Source organism: Cylas formicarius, unplaced genomic scaffold, assembly GCF_029955315.1.
Source record: "Cylas formicarius isolate icCylForm1 unplaced genomic scaffold, icCylForm1.1 PGA_scaffold_8__14_contigs__length_24414737, whole genome shotgun sequence".
Classification (NCBI taxonomy): Eukaryota; Metazoa; Arthropoda; class Insecta; order Coleoptera; family Brentidae; genus Cylas; species Cylas formicarius.
The window spans coordinates 10,660,447-10,681,424 of record NW_026844361.1 but is presented as its reverse complement, the minus strand read 5'-3'; the positions used below and the strand labels follow the sequence as shown (position 1 = coordinate 10,681,424).

Sequence of the window (20,978 nt, the reverse complement as noted above, 5' to 3'; positions counted from 1 at the left end):
TGCCCTAAGCACATGACAGCCACCGAGGCTATATGTAAAATGAGACACTTTCGGTGTGGATTAGCGGAACAAGTTATCTTTTAAGATAGTACTTTATAAGAGTGGGTAAATTTTTGTTTTTGAGCGTACCGGATCCTGATTTCGCTCATTATCTAAAGAAAAAATGTGTCAGGTGATTTTATCTTATTCGCCTCCAAACGTGGTGTGTTCCATACCTGACTTTTTAAACGAATTCTAATTTTAAAATTGAAATTTTTATGATAGCACAACAAATTGCATGTTTACCAACCGCAGAATTACGCCCTACTTAACCTACCGCGGTTCTTTAAATGTCAAGATGACTGGGTAGGGTGTTGTCGCAAGTTTTTTTGCACCTGAAACGCTTGTTACTTAAAGTTGTTTTTTTAAAAAGCATGCCGACATAGACCGACATTTATCGGCAAAGACGATTTGAAAAGTGTGCAGAAAATGGCGAGTTACTACCGCGGATTGCTTGACACCTTTTGGAGCCCCTACGTTTGGCTGCCTCCCAACACCACCTGGCTTGATATAGCTCCAGATGCCGACCCCAATGTCGCTCATGCCGACTACCGACATCTTTTGTATCCTTTGCCGATGGCTTTAGTAATGCTAGTTTTGAGATACTGCTTTGAAAAGTAAGTAAGGTTAGAATCACATGTCCAGTTTGGTACTTCTGATTCAGACATTGGGTAGTTTTGCAGACCATCTTCGTTTGACTTTATTGGGGTATATATTTGTTTTAGGTATTGGTTTGCACCTGTTGGTATTTCGTTAGGAATAAAAAGTAGTAAACCTAAGAATGCGCCCTATAATGAAGTTTTGGAAAAGGCCTATGCCCAATCAAAAAAATGGAAACACAAACAGGTTTGTTTGAAAAAGTTGTGCTGCAACTAAGAAAATCATGTCATAATTTGTGTTTTAGATCCAGGGTTTAGCAAAGCAGTTAGATATGACAGAAAGGCAAGTTGAAAGGTGGCTGCGACTGAGGAAAGGCCAGAACAAGCCTTCTACTTTAACAAAGTTCTGTGAAAATTCGTGGCGGTGTCTTTATTATATATGTAGCTTTTTGTATGGCCTGCTTATTTTATGGGATAAACCCTGGCTTTGGGATATTAATGAATGTTGGTAAGTTGATTAATGTAACAATGTTATCTTGTATTGTATTTTCCAATTGTTTAAAATTGTTATTAATATTATAAACAATATATACAATTTAATGTAGATTTAAAAAGTTATACAAAATTACAAATAAAATATAAAACGAGGCATAGCAGAGAAATCCAGTTGGATTAAGGAATTAATGGATATTGGTGTCTGGAGTAATGTTCCTCTTATGCCTGTCAAAATTTGCTTCTATTCGTTGCATGCCACTAAATATGGAGGGGGTTCTGTTCCTTTCTACATTGAGTTGGATCAGTCTCTTTGGCGGTTGATATTGCCTATCGCTTAACCTGGGGGAATTAGTCTCCGAGGAATTGGACCTTCTGCTTCTATCCACATTCAGTTGCATCTGTCGTCTCATTGGCTGGTTCTGTCTGCTTGTCCTTTCTGACATATATGCAGGACTCTGCCTATCAAACTTTGACCTGAAGATATTGGAATTGGTTAGTTTGAGTTGTTGTGGACTTGAATAGGGTTGTGGTTGGGATGTTGTTTTGTTTGGTAAGTCCTGATCCTTTTTCTTTAGATAATGTCTGGATAGATGTGTTCGTTCTGATAAATATGCCTGATTTCTTCTGTCAAAAGGACTATTACTTCTCCCATCTCCATTGCCTAAACTGACCTTGGGATGGAATTCCTTTAAGACTTTGTCATTTAGCTGCTTCTGAGATTTATCAATTTGGCCGCTGCTGTATCTTTTCTTTGTTTCATTCGTATGTTCTTTGGAAATAGTGAAGAGTTTTTGTTGCTCCAAAAGTTCACTGCTGATGGCGACGTTTCTTCTCAAATGGGAATATTCAGACAAGTCTAGTTCGCGTTCTTCTTCATGTCTGCTTCTATGGATAAACGATTTAGCCCGTTTCAGCTTTTCAAACATCTTTCACAATGTTGCAACGCGCTCTGGCGGAATAAATTCCCTTGAAAGAGATAAGGCTTTATCAAGTTGTAATTTTATAAAAGTTTTGGATGTCTAATTAATCAGATATTTGTTTTTAAGATAAGGACGTCTAATAAGACGCGTCATTATGTTTGCGCGCACACACGCATTCTCTCATACATACTATCCTACTGTTTGACTTAAAATTTAAGTAAATGCGGATAGGTAGAAAAGTTAATGTACATAATTATTGGTTTTTATAGTTTGTGACGTTTTCAATGTTTTTGGTAATGAGAGGCTCGTTAAATATGTGGTGGTTTTTTATCGTTACCTATTTTTATGCCTATACCGCGTTTGCCGCCAAGCATTTTGCTGTAGAAACATTTTACAATTTATTTAAAATTAATTTGTAACTTTGATCTAATAGGGTGGGAATGAAAAAACAGATCATTTTATGGTAAATAATTTATAATTATTACTAAATTGGGGTGCTAAGTTTGAAAATTCCAGAAGAAAAAATACAAATTTCAAAAGCAATTACTTTGCTTTCCCTGACAAAAGCGTTTTAGTAATTTTAGCAACTATATATCTAATACCCTTTGCAGTGGGCTATCCAAAGAAATAAAAATAATATTTTGGTTATGGAACAACCTGAAAAGTCATATAATTGTCTGCTTGTAGAGTTAAGCGGCAGGTGTTTTTCCATTTTGGCATTAATAGTAACAGAAATATGTAAAAATTTTATTTTCGTAAGCCTTAAGAATTAAGTTGTGTTTTTGTTTAGTTTCTTCCACCGTTATTATTTCTGAGGGCAATCAAACATATTGGTTAAATTTGTTATTTTATTTTTAACTATTTTTAATAGAGACATAATACAAGCAAATTAGAACAAACAATGTTAAGATTTTCACAGCTATATACCTATAACATAACAATTGAAAATCTGAACTTTTTTTGTTCTAATTTAATTGTGTGAAATGGATTTTCATCAAGTATTTCTATTCTGCATGATTGCAGCTGGAGACATAATTTATGAAAAAAATATACACACAATTAACTATTTTATGTTATTATTATACATTTTTCTTATCGAATTGTGCGGAAAATGTTACCTGTAAGTCAGAAAAAATGTGGAAACTTCAAAAAATGTTTTGGTTTTACTTGCTGATAATCTTTAATTCTCCTTAATATAGAACACTTAAAAGAGAGAGAAAAAAGGCTGTAATTTTTATAATTGTATACTGTTAGAATTTGTGCCGTATATGAAATTTTTTTAAGGAATGGGTTCCCACACCAATCAGTTACGAGCGATATCTGGTGGTACTACATGATTTCGATGTCGTTCTATTGGTCATTGTGTGTGTCGCAGTTCTTCGATGTAAGACGGAAAGACTTCTGGCAAATGTTCATCCACCATATAGCTACTATACTGCTGATGTGCCTCTCGTGGGTAGTCAATGTGTTTAGGATAGGCAGTTTGGTGCTTGTGGTGCACGATTGCGCTGACATATTCCTAGAAGTAAGTTCGAATCCATGTACAGGAGGTTGTGTTCACGCGGCTGCTTGTAGGCGGCCAAAATGACCAAATATTCCGGCTATCAAAAGCTCTGCGACACAATATTCGCCATCTTCATAGTACTGTGGATAGTAACAAGACTAGGTTTCTATCCATTCTGGATCATAAAAAAGTAAGTTCTCTATCCGAAGTTAAAATCCTAACCTATTGTGAGGATTATTTTTAGTACTTCAATAGACGCCCCGAAAATAGTTCCGATGTTTCCCGCTTATTACATTTTTAACGGGTTGCTGTGTTTGTTGTTGGTGTTGCATATGTTCTGGACATACCTCATCCTGAAACTAGCTTACAACTCGTTAAACGCCGGACAGATGGAAGGCGACATTCGCTCGAGCGACGATTACAGCGAAGACTCAAAGTCTCAGTGAGAAATTTTACAAAAATTTTGTGAGTTCAATCAGCTCGTTTACGATGTCGTTAGCAATGAATAATTTTAAGATGGAAGCATTTCATCATTTCGTCGCAACTCTGTTGCTGATTTTCTTTTCATAAATTTTGTAATGGAACGATAAGTTGATGTTTTTTAGAGGTAAATACTGTTTTCAAATCGGCCTTTAGATTTTTGTTTGATAACTCCAAACTCTAACCTTTTTTACTTAAAAAATCGCACACAACATCATCTCATCCTTACCGTGCTACTAATGTTTTATGTAAGATTTGTTGTAATCCTAGTTCTTATTTATCTTGATTTGCACTACATAATTAACATACAGAACTAAATTCGTTGTAGTTCAGTTTGTTTCTTAAGGTCAAAAATGAACCTCAGAAAATATAAATTCTGAATTATTGAGTAAGCCAAGGAAATCGAAACCTTCCAAGCTAAATACAAATCACTCAGCCCTTATTGAGTTGTTCCGTGAAGTGCAATTCAAGTTTTAGCTTGTTTTCTAGAGAATAGTTATTTTCTTTACTATTGTTCTCACCATTTATAAAAGGAGTTAATCAATTTTGTTTATGAAGTAATATCTCGTGCTACTAAGTCGCGAGAAATATTTTTATACCGTGTATTTGTAGCTTTATTTCTGTATAATTTCTAAAGAAAATCTATAAATCTAAGGAAATTTGCTTTGTTTTTATATATAGGGTGGTTCGGAAGAATTGCAACCAATTAATACAGAATAAAAGTTTCCATGCCCTTGAAGATAGGAACGAAACTGTACTATAATAAAAAAGTCATAGTATGGGCTTGTTAATTGTTCCAATACATCCTCACCCTGTATATATATTTTAGTACCATTTATTAGAATAAGAGGTATGTTAGAGGTACCGAAATGGAACCTGGAGACTCCAAAGATTTAAAGTAATTTCGCTTATTTATTTTGTGTACTTTATTGAAATACGTATTTTTTGAAAACAATACACTAAGTTTAAGCTCGAGACATTCCGCGATTATACGAAAATTCATACACGTTAGTTGGATCTGCATGCCTTCATTTACATCACAAATTTTTACTATTGTTGGTTTATGTGCAAATTGTTTAAGGGCGCGTAACACAATCGCAGACAGAATGTGAAAGATGTTTGTAATAAAGTGTAAAAAAAGTTTGTTTTTGTTTTCAAACTGATCCATAAAGTTAAGCACAAGTGAAAAGAAAACAAAAAACATTTTAAAGAAACATGTATATTAACAAAATATAGATTATATATTACAAAATAAATAAATTAAATATTAATACTGGGAGGATCTGACAGGCTAGTGCTCTTTACAGTTGTAGCCAAAGGAAGACGAAAATATTTGGTTCTGGTAACATATACGGTGGAATAGCAACAACTAAGCAATCAGCATTTTTTGTTACAGCCTAAATTAAATTAATTAGGTTAAAAAGGGTAAAATAAGGATTTAAGACCGCAGACTTAAGTTAACTTAATGATTGCATTCTTTTTTGAAGTGTTACTCTCATGTTTAGGCCACAACTCACGATTACTGGCAAATTAATCACTGGCTCAGTTACTTTCAATAATTAAGGCAGGCTTTACATATATCTAACATGAACAACTCTAATCTAATCTTGGTCCTACTACAATTTGATTTTCACTACATTTTGTTCCTCGTTTTAGATAGTCTAATGTGCACATTAATTTTCACATTCATAGTGTTACTCCTAAAAATAAATCGATTATTTTTGTTTTGTATGTCGCAATCCCATAGACAAAAACTGATAATGTTCACCTCACATTTTCTTCTGATTTTAGTCTTCTCCAACATTGAGGTTCAAATTATATGATCGCTTTTAAAATTTAGTTGGGAATATCACGTTAAGCACTAATTAAGCGAGCGTTGATGTGCGCTTCCTCAATTATATTATTTATAGTATTGCGTTCTTCATATTCGGCTTCAGATAACCACTGGTTTATCTCTGTACTATACATGTGATGTTGCAACACATCTCTCGTTCGTCGTCTACGGCCCATATACGCAGTGATACCCTGAAAATATATAACAATGTTAGTGTAAGTGTTTAATGTAGAAATAAAGTCGCTTACTCCCAGTTGGAAATCTACTTGGAGAGTTTCTAGCAACTTTCTGTCTCCAACTTGCCTTTCTAGAGAAGTCCAATCTACTATGACGTCTTCATGCAGCATAATTTCCTCTGAAATTGACAACTTATTACAGTAGAAGTGTAAGTGCTTATCGCATTCAAATAACTCATATTCAGTACCTATAACTTACAATGGAATTGTTCATTTGTAACCCATTTGTGTTACAATTGACCAATAAGATATGCAATATTGAACAATAATTCCCAAAATGAAAACGAGAGGGTAAGTAAGAACTGTGCTTACCGTCTCTCTTAGATGTTTGTTTCTTGTACTGTATCCTAAACCGAAAGGCTTCCAAAACCGAGGCTACTACAATTGTCAACACAACCATTGTAAAAAGGTAGAATATCATGAAAAACAGGCGACAGTAGGGAGTAGATACTTTCGCGTAAGCGTCCATGATAATAAACCAATTGTTAACGACAGTCAACTCAAAAAGTGTCACGCCTGATATAAAAAGATTGTCAAAGTTGTTTAAATAATAAAATCCGATCCCAGACGCGCTGCCGTTTGAGTTATACTTGTAGAATTCTTCTACGGTGGTGTTGCTAAAACAAAAAAAAGCAAAAGATTTGTTTCCCAAGAGTATAACACTAGCGGTTGGCTTACGGGCAGCAGTCTCTCAAAGGATACCCTGCAAATAGTTCCATACCAACAATGGCGAAAAAATAGTACATAACCATCATCACGACTGCGGTTGACCACATCAAAGGGGAAAGGAGTACTAACGTACCAAATATATCTCTGTATCGCTTTTTCAGTTTAAATAAACGCAAAATTCTATAAAAGTAATGCTCAAAGTTTGCCGAAAGCCGCAAAAATCACCTTACCTTAATGGTCTTAGAATAACCACAATGGTAAATGAAGGAGATATCAGTAGAATCAAAGAACCCCAAATCGCCAATAATGTAACGCTCAAATCGAAAGTGTTCCAGCCAGATGAAATATATTCCGACCAGCCAAAACTTATAATTCTTAATAATGCTTCTAACAAGAACACTAGAATAAGTAAAAAATAGAAAACGAAAGGGATGAACATATTATCTACTAACAGGTATAAAACAGCCAGGCATCCCAGGACGCACAGAAATTTTTCGCATCCTCCTCCAAAGTAACTGAAGATTCTATTACCCTTACAAACATTGCCAGACCATTTGTAATGATCAAAACATCTGAAACAGTTGCAAATTATAATTACAAGTCTACTATTTTCGAAAGTTTTAATAGATAACATTACAACCAAAACAGCCAAACAGATCTAGCATTTCCAAATTTAAAATTATAATAAATATAACCTTTAGAGCAGAGAAATGAATTTTTACCTTTCTATTAAAGTCCTAAACTTAGAACTAAAATTATGATTCAACACAAGTCAACCTAACAACGGTGTGTTTAATTTTATTATGAAATGGAAAAATTGTGTATATATTGGGATATTTAACATTTAAAAGCCACATTTGAAAGATGTACTTTAATCTGAAAATGCGACAAAGGTGTTGCTTGGTTTAGTGTGGAATAAATTTTTCATCCTAACCTCAGTTTTTACAGATAAGAAATTCGAAAGCAAACTGGAACCAATTTAATATCCAAAAACAACTAAAAGCAAGTGGCTCAGCATACATAAGTTTGATTGCTGCCGGTTTCTGCTTTATTACTTCATTGGATTTGATGATTTGAGAATTTATTTGCAACAAAAAAATTACTCACAAACTATATACTCAAAGTAATCCCAAGACACAATGGTCCTCGCTGTTCGACACAAAGTCCTAAGTGGTGGCCATGCTGCTGAAAACCATGGATCTGGAGGATCCTTCAATCTCCAATGAAGTGTCATAGCATCGTATATATTCAAAAACTCATCTTGCGTTATCAATCCAGTATTAGAAACATTTAATTGCCGGAAAATGAGGACTATATCTCGCTGACCTTTGACAAGTAAACAAAATGAGCCTACGCAACGCTTTAATGATTAATGACAACCGACTTACTTGTCTTGGGTGAATAATATCTCATCAAACCGTGAAACTGTTTAAATCTGATTGTGTATGGATTCTGCTTGCTCACTAGCAGGCGGAAAGCAAGCTTGCAAGCTTGTCGTTTGTGCAATAGTAATTTCCTAAATTTGTCTTTCTCAATACCAGTAAATGTTTCATACACAACAGCCAACATCTACAATCCGAAACCATTAGAGTCAAAATATTTTATTGAATTTATTCTAACCAAGTTCATGAGGACATAGAGCACAGTAGAGATATAGGATATAAAAAATAGGGCGCTCCATTTGGATTCTGCATAGGAGGGCATCATTACATCTGGAAAACTACAGAATACCTAGTTTAGATTATCAGAAAAACATAGTAAACACTAAATACAAATTTCATAACATTTATTCCATTTTTTTTGTTAGTACTTACTTTGCGGTAGTCAATAAGACAAACATACTGACAAAGCTGTCTCCCAACGTTTTAAAATACAAATTTTTCTCATGCTGACTGAAGAGAAAGTACCCTAAGAGGGAATAGCTACAGACGAAAAATAACAAAAGTATTAACATGTCTAAAATTGGAGGCAATGACTGCAAAATTTGTCTGATATAGCGCCTCACACCCCCACAGGCTCTTGTATCCACTAGAAATATTGGCCTTAGAGCTCTGGTCACCCGAAAATGGGACTCCTGTCTAATCAGCACCACTATAGCTTCCACAACCATTATAAAAAGCGTTACACACTGAAATTTGTAAATCCAGACCCAAAAAGCATTATTAAACCCAAAACCTACCTTCACCATGGTCCGTTTATGCCTGAGTATAGTAGACCACCCGATCCACTTCAATTTAAGTGCCAACTCAACCCCAATTACGGCCAGACACACTAGTTCTAAAGTGCCATGAATGAATAAAGGCAGTTCAAACTGATCAACTGCCGGTTCTTCTACTAGAGCCAGAGATAACAAAATAACGGAAAAGGCCAAGTCAAGGCCATAGTACCATTGGTTGTGAACCAAGAGGTAGGCAGGCAAAGCCGAGGGATGTCTCGGGTGAGAGTCGAACTTTTCATTGTTCTCGCCCTCCTGAATTATGTTAAAAATCACAACATAGTGGATCGCACCTAGCGAGAATTTACCTCAAGAAAGATGGCTGCTTCATGATAATTCATCTCCCAGTGATCAATTTCAGCGCTGTCCAAGTCTCGGCTGAGACTAGAGCGGCTCCCCATCTCGTCAACGGGGTCTGAAATATAAAATAAGCCATTAAGCATGGCTCAATATATTTAAATCAGCATATCAAGCGTAGAATAAAATGATTCATACATAAGAACATAGCGCCAAATAAGAACAATCAGAAAGATTAACTACTAGCGAAGAAAAATCTACATTTTTTTCGTATTTTATTTACATAGCGATTAAGCAACGTCCCTTATCTCCAAAGCCACAGTGCATCAGAAGAAATCACACAATGTTATCGGTGATAATTTACGGTTGCGATAAGAGTTTTGTAGCACGTTATAATCAAATCAGAACACTTACTGGTGCTGTTGGAGCCATAGGAAACATTGTTAATGTCGTCTGTGAACCTTTTGTATCCATCGTCGTCGGGAGACCCCCTTGCCGTAGCCATGGGGTTTATGACTCACTGGGCTGTCGAGAAAATTGTGTATTACGGGTTGCCTATATCTAAGACATATAGTGTTTACAAGAATGTTTAGTTGCCTATCCTATTTTTAAAAAAATAAACTTAATTTAAAATTAGAAATCATTTTTTTTAATTCAAATCTAACAAGTCAAACTAGAGTTTAAACTTACAGTAATAGCACTACTCAATTTGATTAATACCGTTGATATTTGTATTGTTAAACAACAGATGTCCTAATTTCTTTCAAAATTGAGTATTATAGATACCATCGATGAATACTTCATGTTAAATACTGAAACACGTATATAATTCACTCACGAAAGCGTAACGAAACCATTTCAATAGAGGTTTATTCAAACGTACAACGCATCAACAAGAAAATATGAGACGATTTAATTAATTAGCTTTCTGGTTAAAACTGAATAAAACCATAACGGTTTGATTCTTTAGTAAGTCAAGATAGTTGAAGATAAAGAAGTTTATACTAAGAACTATTATCTCTTAAACGGCTTAAATAACATATGATTCAAATTTATCTGGGCTTATTAAGTTCGTTTCTACCCCATTGTTTTATATGACATTGACAATCCGCTATAATAAAACAAGTGGTACAAATGTTTACATGATGTTTAATTGACTTTTCCCGTTGTTTGATCAATAATCGCCTTTAAGAAAACAAAAATTTTATGTGTTTCTAAAAAATGGACCACAAAATTGGTGCTTGTTCAAATAGCAACAATGAAGTTGTTCCAGTCAAGGCTTTAAATAAATCAAAAGACCCAGAATATTCACAAATTACTATAAGCGAATTTTTGAATTTCCTTAAAATGGCCTATCAGGTATTAATTATTTTAAAAATGTACCCAATTGACCTTGTTTTTCAAGGTCCAGGACTCAGTTGAAGGTGCTCTCGTAGCTGGAGGCATGGGTGAAGCTGTAAATTGGTTAAGGTCAAAAGAAAACGAACTTGGCAAAAAAAATAAAAGCCAGTGCTGTCAAACATCGGACACATTGCTTCCAAAACCCTCTCCCGAGGACATCAATGGTGCAAATATCTGACTAGTCTAATGCAGTCCTTTTTTATAGTCACTAGAACTTTTAGGTATTTGTCGTAAAACGAGTTTAATAATGAATAACTCTGATATTTTGAAAAAGAAACTTCAGGAGGTTCTCTCTGAAGGTCTACTGGATTCAGTGTTGCCATATCTAATCCAAAATGCAGCTCCCTTAAAGAAAAATTCTTTTAATAACGCGACAAAAGCTACAGGTGTGTGGACAATCATACTGAATAAATGAGATTATTGTTTAATGTATTCTAGAAAAACCATCAAACTCTGCACTGCCCGTTCCAAATGATAAAGTAAGTCGCAGGAAATCTACCGAAGTTTGTCAAAAACTGCAAGTCAAAACCGAGTAAGTTTTCGTCTTGGCCGAAAACATTTTCTCGCTAATTGTTTTTTAGGTCGGAAGTTGAAATTCACGTGTGTGACGAAGTAAAAAACACGAAGAAAACTTTTATATGCAATCAGCAACTTTTGGTCGAAAAGATGGGCTATTTTGCGGAAGTTACATTAGGTGAAACTCAGTCGCTAGTAATTATAAAACCAAAAATTTTCCAAAATGTCAAACTGTAGATTGCTTTAGATTTGGAGGGGATAAAGCAGTTGTACACAACCTTTTAGATATATTACCGTGTCCATCTCAAGGACGCTAAGCTAGGAGATTAGTTAATGGTGTTATTTGAGACGAAGGGATACAGTATCAGACAAGATTTTTATCAATGCTGTTGGTTGGAATTTGGCAAACTATGCTCACCTAGTTTACCGCCATTGTTTTTAACTCATGTCGGATTTCATAAATGTGAAAACTGAAGTTAGGACGATTGTAACCACTAAACCAGTCACTCAAAATTGCACTAAACACCTTCAAAGTTTTGTAGCCAAGAAATGTCAAAAATAGGTCTCCCATCCAAATGTCATAAATTATTTGACAATTTGATTAATTAAAAAAAAATTAACAAAAAATCAAAAAGAAATTTGAATGTGTCGCGACAAAACACCACTCAAGTCTAATTCTTATTAAATAAAATAATACTTCAAATAAATACTGATGTTGTGTTTTTGTAAATAATATATTTGAAATGACGGATCAACTGAAAATCTGATAAGCACGTTTTTTAAACGTGCCCACGAATCTCTTATTTATCTTGTCTTATATGCATTTATATTTTTCCTTGCTTATTTGCATTTAAAATCATCAAAAAGGATTCCAGAAATGACAACTTTTTTAAAGGGCAAAACCTCGAAGATATGGACATATCCGTGCACTGCGACATCGGCATTTTTGAATGGCTGATGCAGTGGGTAAAAAAAGACTCACTACCCGATGAAGCGTTCCCCAAACTGGACGCTCAGTGCGTAATTCCGATCCTAGTTTCGGCATCGTTCCTGCAAATGGAGCCCTTGTTGCACGACTGCCTGCTGTTTTGCCACGAGCACATGAACGAAATCCTTCGCACTTCTACGAATCTGTCATGCCTCAATGACTCGGTACTCACGAGATTGGCCGATATGTACACAAACACCGAAATCGAAATGATCAAGGACCGAAAAGACAAGATCCAGTCGCGATTGTTTTCAAAACTGATACAATCCCTAGCTGAACCGGATCCGGCGAGCGTAAGAGGGCACTGGTGGTCCATAGCTCGGATTTTCAAATGCGAAAAATGTCAACTAATTATAAATCCAGAAGTGGCACCCAAAATCCCTTGCGTACCGTCTTGCATGAGGCTGCAGCCAGACGGGTCCGTTATAAGTTTGCACGTAAGAGATTCCTCGTGGCAATTGAACGACTACATTGTTAAACTTCAGAAATTATTAAAAACCTGGAGGAAGGTGTACTGGCGACTATGGGGAGAAGGTCACTTCCTATTTTGCAATGCTTGCAAGCGCTATTTCCCTGTTAATCAAATCGGTTGGTGTCGGTATCATACCGATAACCCCCAGTTTTTCACACTGGATGCCCAGAAAGCGCCTTTGCCGATCGGACGCTATCCGTGCTGCGGCGAGAGAGCCTACAGGTTTAGCATGTCAGCAAGTGTGTCGTGGTTGTTAAATTGGAAGAAGTTTTAGGTTCCAGTTGTTGGAAAGTTACTCTGGCTGTCAGTTTAGACAGCACACGGTCGCCACTCAGGATGTCAGACATGCAGCTGTGCTGAGTATGCTTGAAACTTACCGACATCTGATTGAGGAGGAACCTCCACAGCTTTTATTTCCGGATCGGCTTACCAGACTAGTTGCGAGAGGTAAGCATCTTTAAACTAAGGAATATTAAAAAGTCCAACTATAACTGGGCGACTAATTAAGCAAGGTAAGCAGCTGTATCTTACTGAACAGTGAAAGAACTGAGAAATAAAGCAACTAGTGCAAAAGTGCTCTCTTTCTTATCACTTGAGATTTTAGCGAAAAACTGAAACGGGGAAACTGATTTATATCAAGCAGCCAAACAGTTTTGCAGTTTGCTTTGAACATTTTTTTTAACAATAATTTGACATAAGTGATATTGGTTATACAATTCCTTAATTTGTAATTTCTCAAAATTGAACTATTGAACAAACAATTTCCTCAAAAAGTAAGGTAAAAAAAAGTAATCGAGTTGCATCAAATTAGAAATTGCTCTTTTGTTCTATTCGGGTTTAAGCAATTGGGTAAACCTGTTTAAATAAGTTTAGGATTAAGCATTAAGAATTGTGGTGGGCAGTTTTTCAGGGATTTTTATTTAATTTATACACTTTAGAGGTTAGGCTGACGTTAAGTTAAATATTTGTATTTCCTCGACCACCTTATCTAAAGACATGGGGAAAAATGTCTGAAAAATCGATTTTTTTTATTTACGATTAGCGTGACATCGTTTATACCTGGCTTAATTGGCCATCCGGAATAAATCCTGGTTGCTTAGTCTTTAAAATTGCAAAACAGTGTTATAACGTGTTTTTATAAATTAATGAACATATATAGAATTTTATGTGGATCTTTAAATTACTTTTTCAAAGCTGAAAGCTGCATTTTCATCCTCGCTTTGCATTGTTTCAAAATATCCTCAACCACAATTAGTTCAGTTCTCTCTAACTTGGGTATGATATCCAACGCTTCCTTAAAGTAATTCTGAGCTTCTTCGGTACAGTAATCCTGTAAAAAGGCTTGAAGCGCGTAGATATCGGCTGTCGCTTGCTGTCCCCCTTGAGGACTGAACTTTTTCACACACGACATCAACCTGTACAGTTCTTCGGCGACTGTCTCGATGACCTGTGGCAGTACAGCATCCAAGAGCAATGGAGAAATGCTTATTATTTCCCCGTGGACACTTATCAAATTGTTGATGCACTCTTTGGCGTAAGGACGTATGTCTGTGGGGCTAATGGGCCAGTCCCAATCGAACCGACCCAAGTACATTGAGGGTTCTATGGTTCCCACGAGGGGATCACTCTTTTGTTCCAAATACTTCTCCAATATGGATTTCTCCAGATGCTCCAGCTTGTTGCGAGCATCGAGAAATGGTCCAGCGAAAGCCGGAAAACCTCCTTCCTTGAATTTATCCCTGACCATCGTCAATACCACATTTTTAGTGAATAAACAGTTGGATAAGGTGATTAGAAGTCTATGGTCCCATATGGGCACGTTACTTTTGCTTTCCGATTTATGCGAGCTGACCGGCGTGCCGATCAACTGAGAAACTGCAGGGATGTCGTTGTCCCCGTCCAAATAATCTTCGGTCAAAGATAGATTGTTCAAAACATTGTGAAATGTTGTTAAAATTATGGTAACTTGCTTCTCCATTTCCTTTTGGGCTACTGGGTTCTCCAGTAGGGATATTTCTCTTTGTTCAGTGGACAAGACAGATTCTTTGATGACTTGGACCATTCCTAAAAATAATGAAGTTATAAGTGCATGTTAAGTTTTTACGCAAGTCCACCTTCAATATGCTGAAGAAATTTCAGTGGCAGCTCCGTAACTCCCGTGTACTTCCCGCTGTAATTGATGCTCCAATCCTCGGTGAGTTGCTTTACATGCTCTATTGTCTGCTGGAACATGATACTCATACAATGAATCCTTAAATCGAGCAGCAAAACGCTGATTATATTCAGAGCTTCATTTGGGAGGTCCAACTTGATGAAGGCCGAGTAAGTTGATCTTACAGAGTATAGCAGTTCAGGCAGATAAATAGAAATTTCATCTTTCTCTGGTATATTGAGAGTTCCATATTGTGATCTTTCGGATTTATCAAGAGTATGGGGTAATAGGTTTGCACGTATGTATTTGCAGAAGGTCTCTATTACCAACATTACCGTGTGCTTGTATTCCACTTGCCTGCCAGGTTCTACTTTAACCTAAAAAAATGTTTTGTCTATAACCTAGCCGACGCTTTTTTTTTACATTCAACAGGATTGCAAGTCTTATTTTTTGAAATTTTACTTTACTTTAAAATTAAACAATGCCTTTTCTTATTTTGGATATATTCCTTTTATAATGAACGGCTGCTTCAGAAGTGCAAAATTAAAGCTAATCTTGAGAGCTCTTCTGCCTAAGAATTTAACGACTTTATCGGGGAACGAGGCTACGGCATTAAGTATATGATAGCGCACGTTAGAATTTCGTCGTGTTATAGTAATAGTTGTTTGTGTTTTGCTGTGATTATTATTCCGAATCAGGTGTGCAAAAAGTGAGTTCTAATTTTCCCAACCATTATTTATCTGCGGTACGTTGGCCAATCAACAATCCTTCAAGTGCTCCCCACCCTAGTTACTCCCATTCTTAATATTAGTTTCCACTTAGAATTCCCGGAACAAAATATTGACGGTTTTCTGAATGAGTGGCCGAGTTTATCTTATATATAGTGTTTGGTTAGAGGGCAGAGACAGGGTCTTATATTGATAATACAGGATCTTTTGAAGCGATGATGAACCAAAATATGCGCATGTGAAATCGGCGTTTAACAATCAACATGGCAGCTGACAGTTTGTCAATTCAAGAGGTTCCAGCTTAGATTTTCTAAAAATATGCCCAGATCTTGAACAAAATATATGCGCATGAAAGGTCATTTGAAGTTGCCGTTTAACAACCAACATGGCCGCTTACAGTTCATCAATTCAACAGGTTTCAGCTTAGATGAAGCAATATTTTCTCAAAATATACCCAGATCTTGTTAAATGTTCTGGGCAAATGAGTTAAGAGTGTGGAGTACGCTGTTTAAATAGAAAAGTGCGCAAACTGCAGAATACCGTGTGCAATTTAGAGGCATGCATGGAAGACCATTCTCTTCTCTGTGAGAACATCATAGCCGCCGAACGCGCATCAATTTTTCCCTACTAGTAGCTACGTAAACATCTGATCAAAATGGCCCCCATGAAAAATGAAAGTGCCTTAGGCTTATCGATTTTTTTCTAAAACCTGGTTTTTGTTTTTAAAAGAGAATGAACGGCAAATTAAGCTAAGTTACTACCTTAAATTTTGCTGAATGATAAATTTTGAAGAATTGATTTTACCTGCAATTCCCCAGAGAAGTAAGCCTGTCCAATTTTCCATAGGTCCGGAAAAGTTTCGGCAATGCTCACACACATTTCATCCGTAAAGTTAACACAGGGAGGTATAATGGTAATTTCTGTACTTGGGGTACTGGTGTATTTGGAATATTTTGAAGCAGATCCAGATTTTACTTTCGAATCAGGTTTGTCCAAGGATTTGTGATAATTGTAGATTAGTTTGAATTTTTTATTTATATACTCTGAATGGGATTTGATAGCATCCCAGGCAGCATCATATGGGGCATCGAGGTTAACCAGATACCGTATTATTCGTTTTTGTTGCTCAACGGTTATGGGCATTGTTGTCAAATCAAGGTATAATTTTCCTTGCAGTTCTCCAATCCGTTTTTCCACTTCACTTAGAGCTTCTTTAAAAATTGGTACATCCGTTTTTTGAAACAAATTCTTCACTCTTATATAATCATTTATAATCATATCATATTCCCCCTTTTTAAGGTTCCTGTCAATAGCGCAGGGTAGACAAAATAGAAATTTAAAACGGGTTAATACATTTAAAGCATTCCGAGTCTTTTCTGCTCTCTCTTTTCGACTTAGAACATCATCAAATAGCTTTCTAGCCTCCCTCTCTGACTCTTTTATTGATTTTTCAAGTTTAAGTGTAGGTTCGTGGCCGAATTGCGCTAAGTCTGATACACAACGATCTTTAAGGGTGACAAGGGTGTCAATTTGATCCATTACGGCGCCGATGTTAGCTTTCAAAAAAGAAAGTTGACCTTCCTTCTGCCCTTGAACTTTGCGTTTTAAGTGTACAAGACCTTAAAGCAAACAATTATTTTAATTGGATTGGTTATTATGGTGGAAGCATTTACCTGCTTGCAAATCGTTGAAGCTTGTAGCTTGGTGATTTTCTAGCAAAAACCAACCAGGAGAGAAATTTGTGGTGGTAATATCTCCATTTTTATTAGGATAATATGACAATAGCTCATCTTCAGATATTTTTTTCTCATTCTCCTCCACTGACAAACCCAAAGGATCTTCTTGTTGATAGCTGTTTGGTGACAATGAATGACGGCCCCATGAGAATAATGGAGTCTCTTCAACCTAATACCCCAAAATTTATTTAGTTTATGGCAGTTTGGTTATTTTTTTTAACACTAACCCACACAGCACTCTCCTTCATAGGCCCTATGGTGGCAATGTGGTACCCCCTGAAGTTCACATTGCAAGTGCCCAATCCCCCAGATTTAGTGGTCACTATTACATCCCCTTTGCCTTTTATCGGACCGGAAATCGCTATAATTTTGTTGGGCGACTTCCATTCCGCGGTTAAAAGACAATCCACCCCACATATTGTTAATCCTATCAAATCTGTGGGCGATTTTCCTAAATTTTCGCCTCTAATTTTAATTCGCGTGCCTGGTGGGCCCTCGTTAGGTGACAATCCCGTCACTACTGGTTGCGGGCCCATTTTTTCAAATTATATTAAAATGCATATTTTATTTTTTGTCATTTACCATAACCTCTTTTTGTTCTTCTTCTTACTTCTCGGGGCCCACATTACTAGTATCAAGGGGGTAATGTTTCAACGGTATCGTCTCTTCTTCTTCCACCTCGAACGACTAAATTGTATAAAATCACTCGCCCAGTATTCACAAAGCTTTATCACATAAGTCTCGGAACTTTGAAGAACTACAGTTTGGCACTTAATACCCGGCTAATGTTGTGGGTTCGATTCCCACCGGGAGCCTTGGGTGTTAAATTTGTTTATGTTATAAGTGGGTTGTAAGCTGGCCGATTTACCTTATGAAGCATCGCTTATTAACTATGATCATTCCAATTAGGAAGGAAATACCTTTTCCTTTCTTCTTTTAGTCATTAATAAAAAAAGTTGTATAAATGTCGGCCATGTGATTCAATCCAACATTTTCGTTATTTAAGTATTATTATGTATTATTAGTATTAGTACGGCCTATTAGTTTATTTAATTAAATTTCTAGTGATTTCTTACCAGGTTTTGATGGTATTTTCGGGTAATCTGTTCGTAGATCCAAATAGCAGCGACAAGAAATTCGTATGCAAAGAGTCGTTTTGGTGGGACGGTTTCGAGATTATTCCGCCACGACCTAAAATGGGTTTACTGGCCCCATTTTCTAATAGGGCCTTGAGCGCCGAATGCGAGTCGCTGATATCGGAAGATAGCACCGAGGAATTCACTGAAGAAGAGTCAGCATCTCTCTCCGTATCGACAACGTCTTTGGGTAGCGACGAAGAGGACACGGAAAGTATCACAGCGAAGAGGAAAGCAAGTCGCTTTACGTAGCTCCCGGCGCATTCTCCAATTATTTAAAACCTAGCGTTTTAGGTGACTACGAAAAAGGTAAGGAGGCGGGTAGACGGTAGACTATGGCAGCATAATTTGTCGGCTAGAAGTAATCAGGATATTCAGCGAGCCTACGAGGAGGGCCTGATCAAAGAAATGGCTTTCATGTTAAGTAGGAAGACTATGGGCGAACCCGTGATTAGAAGTCACAGGGGTTTGTGCAGGGTCAGCAACCCTTCCGGCAAGTTTTTATTGAAAATCGATCTCGCAATTTATTAGATTGGCTTTATTTTATTTTAGGCGGGCTTTGGGTTAGATTGGAATACGAGTGGAGAGAGTCGTTTACTCAAAACGGCCTCCAAATGAAATCAAAGGGGGCGCCACAGGCGAAGGTTAAACCACGTGGTAAATTTTGATCGGTACATAATATTGTCTAATTGTAGTAAAATAAAACAACGTAATTAAGTAATTGAATTTTGTTAATGTAGTTATAAAAATTAGTGGCGTTTGAATGTTCTTCAATAAAAGTTGTACTGTTAGCAATAATGTTGTTTCAAATTCGATTTTCGTTAATATTAAGGGAAGGCTTAAACTGATTAGGCGTTTTTTCTTCCTTCTTTAATTAAAATTTATTCATTTTGGTTTCTCCTTTACATACATAAATTACTTTTACCAACAGGATGATTGGCGAAACGTTAGCAAGTTCTGCTTAATAATAACCGACGCAGGAGGAATCAAGAAGTTTTGTAAATAGTATTAAAGTAGCCTGTGGAAGTTTCTTTGGAAAATTAATTAACTTTCTTGTTATAATTCAATCACTCTGGATTAAGAAACATTTCGTGAACCGGTTATTTATTAAGATAGAGGTGGTACTGCTATTTCGAAAAATTTAAATTATTTTTGAAATTTTCAATTTTTACTGCAAATTTGGCCCATTAGATTTACTTTTTGGGAGAAAAATATAAACTATATTTTCTTCTTCAAGTTTTCAAGTTCATTTTGTTGAAATTTGTTAGGCATGTCTCATGTGTGGAAACATTTGTTTCTGGGATAAAAATTAATTTTAAAAAATAAATTATATTATATATATAAAATTAATTATATTATTTTCCCCAGTGACCACTGTTATCTTTGAATGTAAACTATGATAAAGACGTATCTTTTTCTTCAATACTTGTCACCCTGTAATACTATTTACAAATTTTCGGGAGTCCTCGGGCATAATTCGAACTATCTGGCGACTTCTTTAGAGTTTAACTGAAACTGTTTCGGTTTGAGTTAAGCTTAACATCACATATTGATATTAACTTTCCTTTTGCGTCATCCAAAGATGCACGCCCTTAAGCATTGGCACTCAATTAATAAACACCCTGTATATAGGGTAGCAAAAATATTTGTGTGCACTTTACCATAAGGGTGCTGAAACTTTTTCGTAATTAGGACGACTATCATATCCGGCAAACTATATGTATAATTTGCTTTCGAAAGGTATTTGGTAAGAAAATTATAGTCATGTGGCTGACATTTTCACCTTAAATGCGGCTTAAACTATTTATCAATTTTTTAAATATAATTGTTATTTTTCTATCCATTTGATTAACTATAGCTAGAACTACAGTGTAAAGCAAGCTTTGTAGAGTACTGAGTCTATTATTTTTTGAAAGTTGGTACTTTATTTCCTTATATCTTCTTTTTATTTTTGGGTCTTAGGTGTTGTAGTTCATTGTGTTATTTTTTCAGAAAATATAGGTAATCCCAATTTCGTTAAATAATATATTATTATTTGCAGCAGATTATGTTAGAAATTTTAATTCAAAATTACTATTTTCAAATTCTTGAGACATATTTTTCTTCCTTGTTGGAGAAAGAAATATGTCGGAACAATAGAATGATTACAGAGGTCGCCCGTCCAGATACGATTGCACCGTTGCGAGACAGGGCTGCCATCTATAAAAGCGAAGCACCGCTTCATAGTCAGTCAGTAAAGGGAAAGCATAGAGTTTGGAAATTTAAATAAACAGCTGAGAAATAATAGACTTTTTATTGATTATTAGTGTGTTGATCAGCAATAGTTAGTGAGTTTAGTTGTTATTTTGTACGAAATAAATTGTCAGTTCCACGAGTGTACGTGTATCAGAATTTGCAATCGCCGAAAACTTGAACTTTCGTGTCGTTAAACTGCGAAATGTATAACTTTCGGATAGGGGAATACCAGATAATATTATTTACACAGGTCCACAGTGATTATGATGTTGGAAAGCTACTTGCTTATTTGTATATTTTTGCGTATTTCTAGTATTCTAGAACGT

At 36.0% G+C, this 20,978-nt stretch overlaps 4 protein-coding genes across 11 annotated transcripts; 2 read left to right on the top strand and 2 right to left on the bottom strand.

Moving 5' to 3' along the window:
- The first annotated feature begins 51 nt into the window (after window positions 1–51).
- LOC132706423 (ceramide synthase 6) lies at window positions 52–5,173 on the top strand. The gene is made up of 6 exons (XM_060677766.1): window positions 52–656; window positions 765–885; window positions 944–1,146; window positions 3,338–3,578; window positions 3,629–3,747; window positions 3,802–5,173. The coding sequence occupies exons 1-6, from the start codon at window positions 469–471 to the stop codon at window positions 4,001–4,003; spliced, it is 1,074 nt and encodes a 357-aa protein (XP_060533749.1). The 5' UTR covers window positions 52–468; the 3' UTR covers window positions 4,004–5,173.
- A 73-nt stretch (window positions 5,174–5,246) lies between these two features.
- Window positions 5,247–12,304, bottom strand: LOC132706421 (two pore channel protein 1-like). Of its 7 annotated transcripts, none has more exons than XR_009619585.1 (15): window positions 9,979–10,122; window positions 9,703–9,813; window positions 9,300–9,406; window positions 8,956–9,246; window positions 8,591–8,904; window positions 8,397–8,496; window positions 8,165–8,345; window positions 7,884–8,102; window positions 7,229–7,348; window positions 7,007–7,175; window positions 6,786–6,956; window positions 6,420–6,724; window positions 6,120–6,226; window positions 5,806–6,062; window positions 5,247–5,737 (listed from the first exon to the last, which is right to left on the bottom strand). XR_009619585.1 is itself a non-coding variant. In XM_060677760.1 (14 exons), the coding sequence occupies exons 2-14, from the start codon at window positions 9,791–9,793 to the stop codon at window positions 5,892–5,894; spliced, it is 2,346 nt and encodes a 781-aa protein (XP_060533743.1). In that variant the 5' UTR covers window positions 9,794–9,813; window positions 12,191–12,304; the 3' UTR covers window positions 5,247–5,891. The 7 variants fall into 7 exon arrangements, 5 of the variants coding, with proteins under 5 accessions (XP_060533743.1, XP_060533742.1, XP_060533741.1 ...); XR_009619586.1 differs by having other exon boundaries at window positions 5,811–6,062; XM_060677760.1 differs by lacking the exon at window positions 9,979–10,122 and adding an exon at window positions 12,191–12,304 and having other exon boundaries at window positions 5,247–6,062.
- LOC132706422 (SANT and BTB domain regulator of class switch recombination) lies at window positions 10,344–19,151 on the top strand. Of its 2 annotated transcripts, XM_060677763.1 has the most exons (10): window positions 10,345–10,647; window positions 10,694–10,853; window positions 10,911–11,075; window positions 11,128–11,221; window positions 11,271–11,383; window positions 12,101–12,887; window positions 12,940–13,112; window positions 18,395–18,651; window positions 18,712–18,910; window positions 18,970–19,151. In XM_060677763.1, exons 1-10 carry the CDS (start codon window positions 10,510–10,512, stop codon window positions 19,083–19,085), a joined length of 2,202 nt encoding a protein of 733 aa, XP_060533746.1. In that variant the 5' UTR covers window positions 10,345–10,509; the 3' UTR covers window positions 19,086–19,151. The 2 variants fall into 2 exon arrangements, with proteins under 2 accessions (XP_060533747.1, XP_060533746.1); XM_060677764.1 differs by lacking the exon at window positions 18,970–19,151 and having other exon boundaries at window positions 10,344–10,647; window positions 18,395–18,665; window positions 18,712–18,815.
- Window positions 13,130–17,892, bottom strand: LOC132706419 (exocyst complex component 2). The gene is made up of 5 exons (XM_060677749.1): window positions 17,509–17,892; window positions 17,219–17,450; window positions 16,350–17,164; window positions 14,780–15,194; window positions 13,130–14,729 (listed from the first exon to the last, which is right to left on the bottom strand). The coding sequence occupies exons 1-5, from the start codon at window positions 17,815–17,817 to the stop codon at window positions 13,846–13,848; spliced, it is 2,655 nt and encodes an 884-aa protein (XP_060533732.1). The 5' UTR covers window positions 17,818–17,892; the 3' UTR covers window positions 13,130–13,845.
- Window positions 19,152–20,978: the final 1,827 nt, after the last annotated feature.

What these genes read in the sequence shown, in the direction of transcription:
- LOC132706419 (XM_060677749.1), bottom strand. Translation starts at nt 17,817, where the DNA reads ATGGGCCCGCAACCAGTAGTGACGGGATTGTCACCTAACGAGGGCCCA. An exon ending in TGAAGGAGAGTGCTGTGTGG is followed by an intron (nt 17,451 to 17,508) that starts GTTAGTGTTAAA and finishes TTGGGGTATTAG; the next exon opens with GTTGAAGAGACTCCATTATT. An exon ending in ATTTCTTCAGCATATTGAAG is followed by an intron (nt 14,730 to 14,779) that starts GTGGACTTGCGT and finishes CATTATTTTTAG; the next exon opens with GAATGGTCCAAGTCATCAAA.
- LOC132706421 (XM_060677760.1), bottom strand. Translation starts at nt 9,793, where the DNA reads ATGGCTACGGCAAGGGGGTCTCCCGACGACGATGGATACAAAAGGTTC. An exon ending in ATATTATTCACCCAAGACAA is followed by an intron (nt 8,103 to 8,164) that starts GTAAGTCGGTTG and finishes TACTTGTCAAAG; the next exon opens with GTCAGCGAGATATAGTCCTC. An exon ending in GTTATTCTAAGACCATTAAG is followed by an intron (nt 6,957 to 7,006) that starts GTAAGGTGATTT and finishes TTACTTTTATAG; the next exon opens with AATTTTGCGTTTATTTAAAC.
- LOC132706422 (XM_060677763.1), top strand. Translation starts at nt 10,510, where the DNA reads ATGGACCACAAAATTGGTGCTTGTTCAAATAGCAACAATGAAGTTGTT. An exon ending in CTCTCCCGAGGACATCAATG is followed by an intron (nt 10,854 to 10,910) that starts GTGCAAATATCT and finishes TAGAACTTTTAG; the next exon opens with GTATTTGTCGTAAAACGAGT. An exon ending in AAACTGCAAGTCAAAACCGA is followed by an intron (nt 11,222 to 11,270) that starts GTAAGTTTTCGT and finishes ATTGTTTTTTAG; the next exon opens with GTCGGAAGTTGAAATTCACG.
- LOC132706423 (XM_060677766.1), top strand. Translation starts at nt 469, where the DNA reads ATGGCGAGTTACTACCGCGGATTGCTTGACACCTTTTGGAGCCCCTAC. An exon ending in AAAAATGGAAACACAAACAG is followed by an intron (nt 886 to 943) that starts GTTTGTTTGAAA and finishes TTTGTGTTTTAG; the next exon opens with ATCCAGGGTTTAGCAAAGCA. An exon ending in CCATTCTGGATCATAAAAAA is followed by an intron (nt 3,748 to 3,801) that starts GTAAGTTCTCTA and finishes GATTATTTTTAG; the next exon opens with TACTTCAATAGACGCCCCGA.